This window comes from Ctenocephalides felis, unplaced genomic scaffold (genome assembly GCF_003426905.1).
Source record: "Ctenocephalides felis isolate EL2017-DRISC unplaced genomic scaffold, ASM342690v1 CF-g0.4_SCAFFOLD_01492, whole genome shotgun sequence".
NCBI classification, from domain to species: domain Eukaryota; kingdom Metazoa; phylum Arthropoda; class Insecta; order Siphonaptera; family Pulicidae; genus Ctenocephalides; species Ctenocephalides felis.
Window position 1 is genome coordinate 2,849,934 of NW_020537646.1, and position 14,660 is coordinate 2,864,593.

Below are 14,660 nucleotides of genomic sequence, written 5' to 3' on the forward strand. Positions count from 1 at the left end.
GGTTCTGCAATTGTTTTGAAATTCACAAATGTTATCCATGCATTGGAAATTGACAACAAACCGCACAGAGGCGTAGTTGAAAAGGAAATTTATTTTATTTATCTATTTTACATATAAACATTTTATCTTACTTCATTTAATAAATAACTAAGCATGGCATCGTGCCTTAAGGCAAATTGCTGGAGATCCCGTACCGTAATCAAAAATTTTGGTACGGAACCCAAAAAAAAATTACACAAAATGTGTACACATTATTAAATCTCTATAAAATATCTGATAATTTGATGTACATATGTCCAATAAACATTTTTGACCGCCAAATGGCATTTTTTTTAAATTATTTTTATTAAGAGTCCACAGCCGCTGGACCTGCCTTTCCAAAAACTCAATCAGTTTTTCATCTTGTCAATACAAGTAAAATGTTTTTTGAATTATTAAAATCGGACGCTCCGTTCTCTTAAAAACTGAGTTACCGTTTTTGACAATTTTTGCCCCGTACCTTCGGAACGGCTAGACCTGTCTTCGCCAAAACCTAATCAGCACGTCTCCTTATCAATACGAATTGAATGTTTTTTGAATTATTCAAATCGGTTGATCTGTGTTCTCGAAATCGTCGACGAAAATTTGTATCCGCACACACACATACATCTATTTTTTCTAAGGTATGCCAAATGGCCAAAACATTCAGAAACCTTTGAATCATAAAGATATATACAAATTTTCATTTTCGATTTTTTTGCGATTACTATAACTTATCCTACAGGAAGTTAAAAAAAACTGAACCAAACATATAGTTACTGCCATAAATAATATCTTTTAATGGTTATGCATCTAGCATTAATTTTTAGTTTAATCTAATACAATAAGGCTTTTTCACATCATCTTTTGGCTATCATTGCCAATTTATTCTTCTTCAAAAAGTTCTTTATGTTTTATATTACAATAAATGCAAAACATTTTATACTCTCATTCTGAATTTTAGTGTCCCCTAAAATTCCTAAAAAAAAATCATTACTCTTATAATTCCTTAAATAAATAAAACTCCATATAGCTATCTAAATTTTTATTTATTACTTTAGCTTCTCCTTCAAATACAATTTTATCATTCTGTTTACACCAATATTTAATTTTCATAATTTTTCTATTCTCAACTAACTGAACATTCACCTCAATTGGTACATCAACAAAACATTTATTTGGAAATGTAAATGATTGTGAAATCACCATGCTCCCATGACCTGGACACAATGTTCCAATTACCCCTGATACAAAACCATTTAATAAAGCTCCATGAACGATTGGTTCAGAAGTTGCAGTTCTATTAAAATGCACAACGTTATTATCACCAGTCAATTTAGCAAACGTTTTAAGATCTTCTAAAGAAACTTGTTTGGTAACAGACACCTTGGTGTGCATAAAGGCATATTGAAATTTGAAAAGTCTTTTAGCAAGAAGCATTCTAGCAAATTGATGCATTCTTAAACACTACTTTATATTTTATCTACTTGTATTAAAAAATGTTCATACACAGTTTTACAAATTTCAACTTGCTCTCGTTGGCAATGATCTTCTAAAAATATGGTTGCCAGATTTCTTAAACGAGCGTCGTCACTTCTTTGAATCTTAAGAATTTTATTAATGATTTCAGTATTACAAATTTTGTCTCTGGTTTCTGGTGTTATTAGAAACTGCAAGGTGGTTATGGCATCAGCAACCATCTCAACATTGGAATTGACCAAGTACTTGACGATTTTTGCTATACCATCATTATAAACTATGTAGTCACGATTATCAGGATCTGAAAAAATAATCAGGTTTTGTTGAGCAATCTTTCAATTAACACTTTGTAATAGTAAATAATATAACTCTAACTTTACCTAAGCATAAGTTGCAAATTCCGGCAAGAGAATATCTTGATAAAGTACTATTATTTCCTTGAAGGTTTTCAAGAAATACGTCGATTATACAAACTTCTCGAATGTATTCATAATTAACTGGATCATATGCAAAATTTGCTAGATTTGCCAATACTTGTTCTTTGGCACCTGTAATTTAAAAATGCATAAAATATTATATGGACTTATAATTATAAACTTAAGTGGACATTAAATTCATAGAACTTTAGCAGAGCCAAAAAGTAAACAATAAAAACAGGTTTTTCATATTCCAAGAACTTGAGGTGCTATTTCATAACGATTATAAATATAGCGACTATGAAATTTAATATTTAGTTTATTAAATAAATTTTCCTAAATTATTATAATTTACTTACTCAGAGATTTACTTTCATAGAATTCGTCACGTAGCAATGCTAAATATATTTTGCGGTCAACACCGTCTTTCGGAGTACGCTTTAATAATAGATCTTTCCGAGTAAACATTACAATATTTCGATTTCAAGATTAGAAATATATTATATATTTTCTATAAAGAGGTAAAGACACGAATAAACAATGTTTATGACAGCTTCAGATTTATTATTGCCTGACTGTTGGTGCTCCTGTAAATAATACTCGTAAAGTTTATGTGATGGCGCTGATAGTCAAAAACAAATTTTCAAATACATGAGCGGTTTTTTTGAAAAATAAAACTATTATATAATAATGAAAATATATCAAGTTAACCAGGTATAAGTAAGTAGTATTTTGCCTTAAGTCTTACATAAATTTTCCAATATGTGTAAATAGCTCTGTACGGATCAGAGATCAGAGAAAACTATCTGGAGAGTATTGAAAAGTGGTGCTGGAGACGAATGGAGAAGATAAAGAAGATAAATGGAGAAGGCAGTTAAGATAACCAATGAGAAGAGTGATCAAAGAGAGGACTCTACTGAGCACGATCCTGAAAAGAAAAGAAAACTGAATCGGACCCATTCTGCAAAAAGAGTGCCTCCTACACGACGTAGTTGAAGGTAAAATAGGACTGAAAGGAATGGGAGGAAGAAGAATGCAGCTGGTTGATGACTTACACGAGAAGAGGAAATACAAGGAACTAAAAGCCGAAGCACAGGATCAGGAAGCATGAAAGCAGAAATTTTAAAAGAAAAATACATAAAAAATGTTTAAAGTAGAGGGAATATTGGTAATGGGAATGCGAAGAGAGAAAAGGATTATTTGATTTGTGGTGGACCTGCCTTTGGGCAGACTACCATTTATCATTATTATTTATTATTATGTGTAAATTAACCATTTAATCAATAAAAAATCAATATATTAATTTATAAGTGATTTATAAGCATGTAGGATTGCTTTAGGGCCTTATATATGATATATACTACTATTGCAGATTATTCAATTTTATAAAAATTTGCAAACATGTTAGTTATTATCGATAAATAGTTCAAATATTATACATTATTGAACAACACCTAATATATAATATATTGTATTTTATAAAAGCGTTCATTAAGTATTCTAATCTTTAATGATTTTTTATAATTGAGCTACTATTTATGATATGTAGGATGTTTATTAAAACTTTTCACCCTATCAATATGCGAGTTTAATCAAAGGGGTAAACAAAAATTTAACAATTGTTTGCCTGCGAAAAAACGGCTTGGCCGTTTTTGGCCAAAAACTAATCCGCACGATTATATAACTGATCTAATCTTTAGAACAGTTTAGAATTGGTTCAAGATTTTTAGCTAAAATTGAAAATATAAGTGAAAAATGACTTGAAACGTCGAGAAAACTTATAATTAGCACATCGGAATTTTTCATCATATTTTAGTTAAAAGATCTATTTTTTACAACATCGTGACATTCCCATAATCTTCCAAATATCATTGTATTATGATATATACAATTGATTTATAGTACATATTATTCATTTTCTCAACTATACAGCAGTGAATCATTAATTTTATGTTTTGAAACAATTACAAACAAATCCATCGATTACTAATATAATTATTAAAATATGACCCAATTTCCTCAATTTTCTGCCCGTGACCTGTTTATGATTAATACTACCATATTAATTTAGTTATATCGAATTGTGAAATAAAATCATATGTTTCATTTATTTTGAAAGATAATAGAATGCAATCATACTTTTGTAAATATAAATGTGCAAGCTTGCAAAAAAATTAATATATATTTAGAAATTGTAGTTGCTCTAAGTATCAGTGTTAAAAAGTTGTTTTGTGGTGAGGCGTGATATAAACGTGGTAAGTTAGAAAATTTTAAATATGTTAATATAATATTATTTAACTATTTAAGCGAATTTAAAGTGTGTTAATTATTGGGGACTACTTGTGTATTTTAGAATAATATGAAGTTCCATTTTTGCTTAATTGTTTTGATTGCACTCTGCACAGTGGCCTACTCTAGGCCAGATGTACAAACTAATGTTATAACAGCGAAAGGCAAAAACGTCGATCAGGCAAAATCAAAAGCAAAAGCGCAGGCCAGCAAAGCGATCGAGAGCAATAAGACTAAATTGAATAAAGAAGTAACGGAAATTAAAGATCTTGGGAACGAAGAAAAAGCCAAAGACGAGCCAAAAGCTTTGGCTATTTCTGAAGAGGATGAATCTAAGCCAGAGGTGAGCTTGGGATGCAATTGTGGAATTTTCATGTCTGGTCAAATACCGAGAGGTTCCAAAGCCCAACCGAAAGGAAACCCAGTGTTATTGCAAGAACAGGACGGGATTTTTGCTTGCACACCTTTGGGAACTAAACAGTGTACTAACAAATGTTTGGACACGGTATGTATAAATAATTCATAAATAATTTCCTTAAGGCGTTTTACAGTTAAAATTTATCATTAATACAAACTACATACTTTTACACAGTTAAAAATGTAACACGTTCACACGATGCTACAAAATAATTCAGAAGAAACGATGGCAAATTTGGATTGTTATAGTTAGATGTTATTATTCATCAATTAAATTCAATTATACTATTTCATTTTCCCTATTTATTTCGTAGATCATAAGACATTTACCAAACTCTCCCAATATTTTGTGCGGTCTTATGGACCGTGATTGCCACAAGGAAAGGGCTTACTTGTTCGTGCGAAATTGCGGTTCAGGATGGACAAACACTAAATTATCAGCCGGTCGTGAATACTGTTGTAAAGAAGGCAAACCTTACACATGCCCATTGATTTAAAAATTACTCACGTAGAACATTTAATTTAATCATCATGGCAAAGGTATTCTTGACAGAATCTTATAAGCAAGTTCATAAGTTTATTTATTAGATTTTATTCCATGTAATATTTGTGTAATATTTAGGTGCAATATTTAATATTTGCACTTTAATACCACTCAAGCATTACATTAAGAAGTAGTATATAATACTAGAGTTATTTAGTAATATTTTTTAAGAATATTTTTATATTATTTATTTATTTATTGTTTTATAAATATTTATTTATTATATATTTTATTGTGTATATTTTATGATAAAGATAAATAAAAATTATAATAATTAAAAGTGCGTTTGTATTCAAAGTATTCTATAAACAAAGATGGATTTATTCAATTTTTATAAAAGCTTGTAGTTGATGCAATATAAATTTAAAAAGAAAAATGGATTTTTACCTCGCTATAAAATCTTTAAAGTTGATAAAATTTTTATTTGCATCTTTGTGTGAAATTTCCATTACAAAAATTTCTCCTGAAATCAATTAAATTTAAATACTAAGTTTATTCAATATTTATAAAATCCTGTAGCTGATTTGATACAATTTTAAATTAATCTCAAATAAGTTCTAGATCAATTTTTAGAAAAACTGGATTTTTACCTCGATGTAGTTTGCAAAATTTTTATCCCTGTGTGAATTTTCAACAAATTTCGTCTGCGCTCAAAAAAATTTAAATACTAGATTGAAAAATGGAATAAGTTCCACATGTCGCTTATTTTATATAATAATTTTTTTAATGTATGACTTATTTTGTAGAGTTTTTATTCTATGATTAAGTTCGTAAAAAAATGTATTTGTATCCTTGTGAGAAATTTCCATTATGAAAATTTTACCTAAATTTAATTAAATTTAAATATTAGGTTTATTCAATATTTATAAAAACCTGTAGTTGAATTAATACAATTTTAAATTAATCTCAAATAAGTTATAAATAAAATTTTGGAAAAGATGGATTTTTACCTCGCTGTAGTTCGTAAAATTTTTATTTGTATCCTTGTGTGAATTCTCAATTATGAAAATTTCATCTGTATTTAAGAAAATTTAAATACTAATTCGAAAATGGAATAAGCGCCACTTCTTCATCATTGATATCGATTATCTTATTTTTTTAATCTATGACTATGTTGTCTCTTTTTGAAACTACAATGGAAATCTTACAATTTACTCAAATGATTTCGAAGCAAATATTCTGTAATTTTCGGGCAATATCACTTCAATCATTATATCTCAAAAATGAGGGAATATTAATAAGAAGAAGTTTTTAGAGAATAAAAATGTTTCTATGAGGATTGTGAGTTACCTGTCGCGTCCATGATATTGTTTGGTGTTTATTTGTTGAAAAGCCAAATGTTCAACTTTAGTTTTTTTTTTAAATATTTTATGAATGGTTCATTACCACCATAAGGTGTTATATACAGTTAGATTTGATTCGAAATTTCTTGTATATTTCCCAAAATCCACAATTTTGCATGTGCTGGATAAGCTTCAGAATGTACAACTATGAGTTATTCCATCAAACAGGGATAAGCTTCAGAATGTACAACTATGAGTTATTCGATCAAACAGCAAATGTGTCTTCTACAAAAGTAGTTTGACAAATTTGAAGGCAATATGCTATAAATTTTATATAAATTGCTGCAATTGAATCCTGTCGCATTGGAGTTTTTGCTTGGCATCATTTTCTCATGGTGTATGATTAATTTTTAGGATGTACGACCATGGGTTATTCAGTTAAAGAGCAAATATGTTGTCTTCTTCAAAAGTAGTTTGACAAATTTGAGGACAATATGCAACGGATTTTATATAAATTTCCGCCATTGAATCCTGTCCCATTTGAGTTCTTGCTTGGCTTCATTTTCTCATGATGCCTCGCGTTTGTCATTTAGTTTCAACAATAATACGATAGTTGAAGTGAGCAATTGACGAAGGGGGTTCCGTCTCGCACTGATTCTAGTCAGCAAACCACGAACTACGAAACGAGCGCACGAAATCCGTCAAGAGGACATCGCACGTTCCTCAACAAGCGTGTCTTATTGGACTCAACTACTCGACGGTCATTCACCCGAGTTCTACAGGTACATGTGACTCCCTACGCCGAGGGTATCCCACAAAAAAATTTCGAGAAACAGGTACATAAAAACTGTCTCCAAGAAAGTATGAGTTCATTCGAGTTCACTCCATCGCGGAGAGATTTAGAGTATTTTTTGGCGTTGAAAGGGATTTGTTTCGAGAATATCTATAATTGATGTTTTCTTTGTAAATATTGAAAGATATAGGGGTTTTACTAGATGTCATGCGGTGCTTTTGTCATTTAAAATTCTTAGTAAACAATTGTAAATAAATGTGTACTTTGAGAGGACACGGATAGGATAAAGCAATTTTCTATTGAAATAAAGTGTAAAATTAATAGGATATAATGCCCTTGTTATGGTTGATTTTTAACTTTCGTGATAATGTGCTATAAGCTTATATTCACACACATTTTATCTTTATTTTCCCAAAACTTTATGTGATCGAATAATGAATCACCAGATTAAGGAGGCAGCTAAGAAATTAATTCCATTATTTTCTATGTGGAACATCATTTCAATCTGTGGAGGAACTATATTTGTCAAAAATTACCTATGTGTAAAGGACACCTATATGTGTCCTCGTCGATTTCTTTATAAGATCAATATACCAATATTATTTAAAATCTTTTGGCAAAGTCATTTTTACATGGTCAGAACATATCATCGATAGAAACTTTAATTCAGTAATTGATTAAATATATATTATATATTTATATATATAAGGTTGTCAAATATCTCTCTTCCGCCTTTTTGTATTATAAACCAAGAGCAAAAAAGCGGAAGGGAGATAATTGACAACCTAATATTATATATAACTCAAAAATAACTGTTTTAAATGGGTTACTTGTAAAAATATAACTAAATTGTGATATTGACTGTATAGTTATATTTTTCCTATATAATTCAAATGCTATTTATACTACAATTTTTGTCTATCTATAGTAGAAAGGTTTTTTGGTATAATATTTGGAATTTTCAACTTGGAATTTTGTGTTACCTTTTCTAGTAATTTTAAGACATTCGGTTATTAACTCTTGCAAAAATATAAATAAATTTTATTATTGACTATGTGACTATAATTTTTCCTATCTGATTCCAATGGTATTTATACTACAATTTTTGTCTAATTAGATATTTTGGTATAATATTTGGAATTTTCAAATTGGAATTTCATTTTGCACTTTTCTATTAGGTTTAAGAAATTCGGTTAGTCTATTTTATTCGTTGTTAAAAATTAAAAAAACTGTAAAATTAAAATGATTTAGGCGCAGTAGTATGCAGATACATATCATTTTGATATATATCATTAGTGGATAAATAGAAAAATGAGAATCAAGTTAAAATTTTTCATATAATTACAATTTGTAAAATGATCGCATCCACCTTTTCCAAATGAAGTTTCATAGTTGGCCGATTATTATAAAATCATTGATGGTTTCACTTGGATAGATGACAAATTACCAGCTATCTTCTAATTGCAAGTCAGTGCATGTTATCTGTGGACTTATTCGCAATGCATTGCGTCCTAGTGAACAACGATTAAGGTCCGCCGTGTTTTCTAATAGAAAATATTGCGGATAAACTGTTACAATCGATCACTGTTTATCATTGAAGAAGTTTTTCTGTTTAAAATGATAATTAGCAATACTAGAAAGTCATTAGTGATAATATGCAATCTATTGTTTTTAGTTAATTTTAGTTTTTTGATTGACGTAGCCGGTAATCCGTTGTTTTGTAAATTAAGGATACCACATATAAATCTGATGGATGTTCTTACAAATATCATAAATCTTGTTTGAGCACTAGTTGATATAGATACATTGACGTATTTATGCAAATAATACATTACAGGAATTTCCAATTGTTTTCCTTAATAAGATCTAAAAAATATCTAACTTTTCGATAAAATCATAGTTGTTCAAATTTGTTCATAATCTGTTTTTTTTTAATTTTTCAACTCTGATAGATTTCTAGCATAAGGAATAATACTATTCCATATTATTTTTGAATTATAGTAATATTATCAGTCTGATAATATTACTATAATTGATTCTGATAATATCAGGTGCTATTAATGTAAATTACTAGAAGTTAAGTGCATTCCCGTTATAAATCTATAATCGTTTATAGTTATTCAGATCAGAAATCTTATAGTAAGCACCTATAAATTGCAATTAGAAGTATGAAATATTAATAATGGAATAAAACTTTAATGAAAATAATAAACATACTAATAACATCACTGAATTCTTCATTTGTAAGCTAAGTGAAATGTGGTCGCAAAATGTTTACCATAAAATGTTCAAAGGGTTCAAATGTTCTAACGCAAGCATATATCTTTCATGCGTAGTTGCAAAATCCGCGATTTATATTTGTACCTGATTGGAATCTTTAGTACACATGTAAAAAACATAGCTATTTATTTATTATAAAAAAATACATATTGAATGAACTATCTAGTTATTTACCATGAAACTCATCGACAAGTGCATGGGAAAAGATTGCATCACGCTCAGAATTAAACTGAATGAGTTACGGTGTGATTCGTAATTACAAAAACGCGTTCATTTAAATTCAACGCGCACCCCTTTAGTTTCCAACAGGAAAAAATGTATTTAATGGTTCGTTTTACTGTCATAAATAAACATATTTTATATACAAAGGGAGACTTGTTAACACTGCACTGTTCTGATGGAGAGAAAACTATACAAAGTTAGAATTGGAATCACTGAAAGAGTTGCATACAAGATTTGTAATAAAACGTTACTTCTAATTCAGAAGAAGAAATTTAAGTTTTCACCAGAAAATACAATTTAATTTTATGTTTATGTAAAAAGTCGATTTTTTTGTCTTTTTTGTTATATTATTTGCTTGTGTCACAACAGCTTTAGCCACATACATTATTATATTCTCATCCTTTTTCTATCAAATTATCAACATATTAATTTTTACGTACTCTATTTTACATATTTATTATTCTTTTTCTATATACTTCATCATTCAACGTTTTATAACTTCTTCTATTTTACATATTAAACAATTGATTTTTTTTTACTTTACTTTTTTATTTATTTTTTCTTCTTAATCCTTTCCTATTTCTTCATATGATCTAATCTTACTTTTCGTCCTGGTTTTCCTGAATCGATTTTGAAAATTTAAAATTATTCGGAGTATATTAGTTGGGAATCGTTCTAATAAGTTTTTGCAAATGGTCAGCTGGATCATTTCTTTGTAATTGAAATTTATTTTGTCTGTTTATTTTTAGGCAGTTCATTAGTAAAATACCAAAATTGGCATGTTCTGAAGTATCATAGTAACTTTGACCATTAAATTGTGTGGTGTGTGAGTGAAACTGCAAATTTAGGAGCCAATTCTCGAATAAAATAGAAATGATATGTTACTGGTCTACAATCGTATGAGTTGGTAGTCAGAAACTGTCAAATAGCTATATAAAAATATAAAAATGTTATACAAAGTTTAACCAAAGTTAACATTCTGACTTTGTGCCTTGGAGGTTAAAGTTCTTTGTGCAAAAAGCTCGATCAAACAGCAAATACATAGCTTTCTGACAGTTTCTGATCAACTCATACGATTATAGATCCGTAACATAACATTTCTATTTTATCGAAAAATTTGCCCCTCAAACTAACTTTCAATATCTCATATATATCCTTCTATTTTCCCATAAAAATGGTAGTTTTCAACTTCCGCCGAGTCATTTCAACTTAAAATGATGAATATTTAAAATTACTCATCCAAATCTGGCAACCCTATTCTACAGGTGTATTCAGCAACCCTACTTCCTTTCTAACCCCATTTATGTCACGGTGTCTTAGTTTATGATAATTCTTTTTGTATTGTTTACCCCGTTAAGGCCGGATGTCGACATTTGAATATTTTGTATAAATCGGAATATATTGAATCACTGCGGGCTTATTTGGAAATAACTAGGTGTAAGCGGAAATATAACTTTTTGACATACGTAATATAAATCTCTTTGCATCTACTTTAAACAATCATTAAACCAATCTGGACCTACGGAATTGAGCTTTGCGGATGTGCTTACAAATCAAATATAGCTATAATGCAGAGAACTCAGTCACAAATTTTACGTACTTATTTGTACTTTACGTACAAATTCCTAATTCTCCGTGGTACGTAACAAATGAAACCATTCACAGCGACCTCAACATGAAAACGGTGCAATTAACGTTCAAAGAATTCAAGGAAAAATACAAACGCAAACTAGACTCACATTCGACCCCATCAATATTTGACATTACTCAATCTTTTGGTATAAGGAGATTGAAACGACAATAGCCTTTAGACTTATTCTTAGATTAGGTCTAGTATAATATTATCATATTAATTGTTAAACTGAGAAGATCTCATTGAAGCTCTTCTTAGACATCGCTCTTAAATATTGTCATTTTAGCTCATAGGAATCTTCATGTATTTCTGATTGCTAAATAAAACGAATTAAAAAAAATAAACTATTTTTCCCTTAGCGCTCTAATTATACTTGTAATAAATTAATTCATCAACTCATCAACTAATTAACGGTGTGATACACTTATTACAATAATCTTTATGCGAACTAATATTTTTTGTCGATCACACGCAATACTCAATTAAAAAACAATTACCTTTTTAGACAAATGCTTAAAGCGCATAAAATACTAAGGAATGATAAAAATAACAGAGCGGATGTCTTGAGCGGCGGATGTTCCACAAAACGGAAACTACATAGGATGTTGATGAAATAAACGGAAAAATTTGCTTAATCGATTAACAAGGTAACCAATTTGTTGAAATAATTGGTTTAATAATAAATCGATCTAAAATTGTAACAATTACTTATTATCTTTGAGGATATACAACATTCTCGAAAGCTCAATGCATCGCAACATTTGTTTTTTTCTATTAAAGGTCCATTCTCTCGTTCATCAAGTTGAGTGCTGATTCTTAATGTAAATGCCTGTTTCTCCATTTGAATGATGTTTTTAAAATAGTAATTCACAAGATAACATTACCTGACATTTAAATATGCCTCTTTAGGGAAAAAATAATTTCCCAAGTCTGTCTAGAACCAGCATATTATTTAAAATTCACTCACGACAATGGGCTACATGAAGATCTGTTAATAAATTTACTTAAGCATATATCCGTTATTATGTTAAGAATAATTATCACCCAATAAATTCTAACTGTTGCAGTATCGTTCTTGAACATTGATAAAATGTTGGGTTTGGCGCCTACTGTTAATATCAGTAGCACGATTATTTGGATCGTTAATGTAATAGAGACACTATAAATTATAGTTATTTTTAGAATATGCACTTATTAAGATTGATATCTTAACTTTTAGTTCATTGAACAAATAGAAATATGTTTCTGTTTTTATGCACGTTTAAATATCCATCCATGGATTTTTGAAATTTGAAAACCCTAGTTTGCACGTGTTGACTGCTTCTAGAACAATTTGGATCTGTGGGTTGGTGAAATTTATGACAAAAAATGATTTGCAATAAATATTAGATACCAATGCAAGATTGTGAAATAAATCTTCAACTGAAAGACTTTACCAATGCTCTGAAACGTTAAATCATTACTTTCCGAACAAAAATGATATTGTTCTTCTTCTTTATTCAAAATTCATCAAAGTTAGCAACTCTAATCAAATTTAAATTGCAGTCTATCATAATAAGCCTCTAATTACAAATTAACTATTAAATATATTAATAAGAGGTACTGTTTTTTTCTGAAATTTTGGTCCTGCTGACATGATATTACCATAATGTTATGTAAATATAACAAGATAATATCAACTCAGGTGACACAATGCACACCGCTTTTTTGTTAAACATATTTCTTTTACTTGCTGCACTAAAACATCATTTATCAGTGCTTGGTATCTTCAAAAACTCGAAGGATGTCCATGTTCATGTCCCGAAAGACCGAAAGACATTCTTGTACCAAAACAAGAAGTCTTCTTACGTCAAAACGGCCAGGAATAATTTTTTAGGGATCAGATTTTTTATTTGGTAATGGTAAAAATAAAGAAACTGAATTTAATAATGGAGTTTGAAGCGGTTGCAATAAAAATATAGCATTGTCACGGGCTTGGAAATGTTTGAATAAACATTATGACTTCTATATTTTAGACTTGCAAATATGAATTTATTAAACTATATAATAAACAATTTCTGAATGCTCTCCAAATAACAAATAAAATACAATATTCCAAATTTTGGGTCATACATTTTGTGGTGGTCAATTAGATGTTATTTTTTGGAGTAGATGTTATTTTCATTGTCCTTTCAAACGCGTTCCTTTTGAACAATGTAAGATCATGTCCAGAGTAAGGAGATTGGGAAGATTCTTCTCACTGATTTCCATGAAAAAATCTTGAAACACAGTAATAAAAATTTCATTACAGTAGTTTTATTTACACATTAATGAAAGTTTTTAATGAGCTTGTTTAATTTTAATTAACGAGCTGAAAAAGGACCAGTGATTTTCATAGCTTTTTATATAAATATGTACTTGGTACTTACAACTGGAGATTTTCATCAGTATTAGAGAATATTAATTATAAACTCGTTTTTTTTAATTTTTCATCCTTAATCATTTTGCATGTACTTGTTTGCTTTTGTGAAATCTTTTTTTTATCAACTACAATAAAATCAAATAACAATATAGATTATGTTAGTTGAACTTTGTACAAACATCCACGGATTTAAAAATTAAATTTTGTTATTTTCAATGACAATTATCATACATACACATACATACGTGTATATATTTCATAAAATATTACGATACGTTTTCAACTAAAAAAGTCATAAATTTGTCGTGTACAAAGAAGACGCGTCAGTTTTTTGGGTTGTCACTTCTTTCGTCCTACAAATCGTTTTTACAAATGGTAAACAATGTTGCTCTCTATTATAGTTCTACGTGTTTTTTAACTTTATTTTTACTCTCAGTCCGCGTATGGATGTACCGTTGCTGTGTAAGGAATACAAAAGGCGGGATGGTACACTGTGTGAAGAACAGCGTTTTCCAACAATTTCCAACGATTGCCTCCTGATATATATTTTATTATATTTTCAGTAGATTTTCGAAAAAATACAAGAGACTAAAATACGCAAATCTCTGCTTTTCCTGCACCGTTTCATATATGATGAAATTGCTAGGAATTGCTTCAAAGATTGTGACTATCTTTGATTCTTTGCTATATGGGATGAAAAAATCTAGTTGAATTCCTAATTGTTCATTTAATTTACTATTGAATTTTTCTCTCACCATAATGTGTTTATAATTAATGAATAATAATAATTTTCATTCATTAATTTGTATCATTGCCTGTAAAGCATTTTTGCATTCTGGGAAAACAATGTATACTTTTGAATAATAACATGCGAGTGTCCAAAAC

At 29.2% G+C, this 14,660-nt stretch overlaps 2 protein-coding genes across 2 annotated transcripts; one reads left to right on the plus strand and one right to left on the minus strand.

Annotated features, from left to right (window-relative positions):
* Positions 1 to 1,471: 1,471 nt before the first annotated feature.
* LOC113370642 (armadillo repeat-containing protein 7-like) lies at positions 1,472 to 2,434 on the minus strand. Its single transcript, XM_026611331.1, has 3 exons — positions 2,273 to 2,434; positions 1,878 to 2,045; positions 1,472 to 1,798 (listed from the first exon to the last, which is right to left on the minus strand). The coding sequence occupies exons 1-3, from the start codon at positions 2,379 to 2,381 to the stop codon at positions 1,491 to 1,493; spliced, it is 585 nt and encodes a 194-aa protein (XP_026467116.1). The 5' UTR covers positions 2,382 to 2,434; the 3' UTR covers positions 1,472 to 1,490.
* A 1,704-nt stretch (positions 2,435 to 4,138) lies between these two features.
* On the plus strand, positions 4,139 to 5,116 carry LOC113370711 (follicle cell protein 3C-1-like). The gene is made up of 3 exons (XM_026611405.1): positions 4,139 to 4,168; positions 4,267 to 4,707; positions 4,934 to 5,116. The coding sequence occupies exons 2-3, from the start codon at positions 4,273 to 4,275 to the stop codon at positions 5,114 to 5,116; spliced, it is 618 nt and encodes a 205-aa protein (XP_026467190.1). The 5' UTR covers positions 4,139 to 4,168; positions 4,267 to 4,272.
* Positions 5,117 to 14,660: the final 9,544 nt, after the last annotated feature.

Excerpts from the sequence above, each read along its gene's own strand:
- LOC113370642 (XM_026611331.1), bottom strand. The coding sequence starts at position 2,381 with ATGTTTACTCGGAAAGATCTATTATTAAAGCGTACTCCGAAAGACGGT. Across the intron at positions 2,046-2,272 it reads CTATGAAAGTAAATCTCTGA|GTGCCAAAGAACAAGTATTG; the intron begins GTAAGTAAATTA and ends TTTAAATTACAG. Across the intron at positions 1,799-1,877 it reads AATTTGCAACTTATGCTTAG|ATCCTGATAATCGTGACTAC; the intron begins GTAAAGTTAGAG and ends TTATTTTTTCAG.
- LOC113370711 (XM_026611405.1), top strand. The coding sequence starts at position 4,273 with ATGAAGTTCCATTTTTGCTTAATTGTTTTGATTGCACTCTGCACAGTG. Across the intron at positions 4,708-4,933 it reads CTAACAAATGTTTGGACACG|ATCATAAGACATTTACCAAA; the intron begins GTATGTATAAAT and ends TTTATTTCGTAG.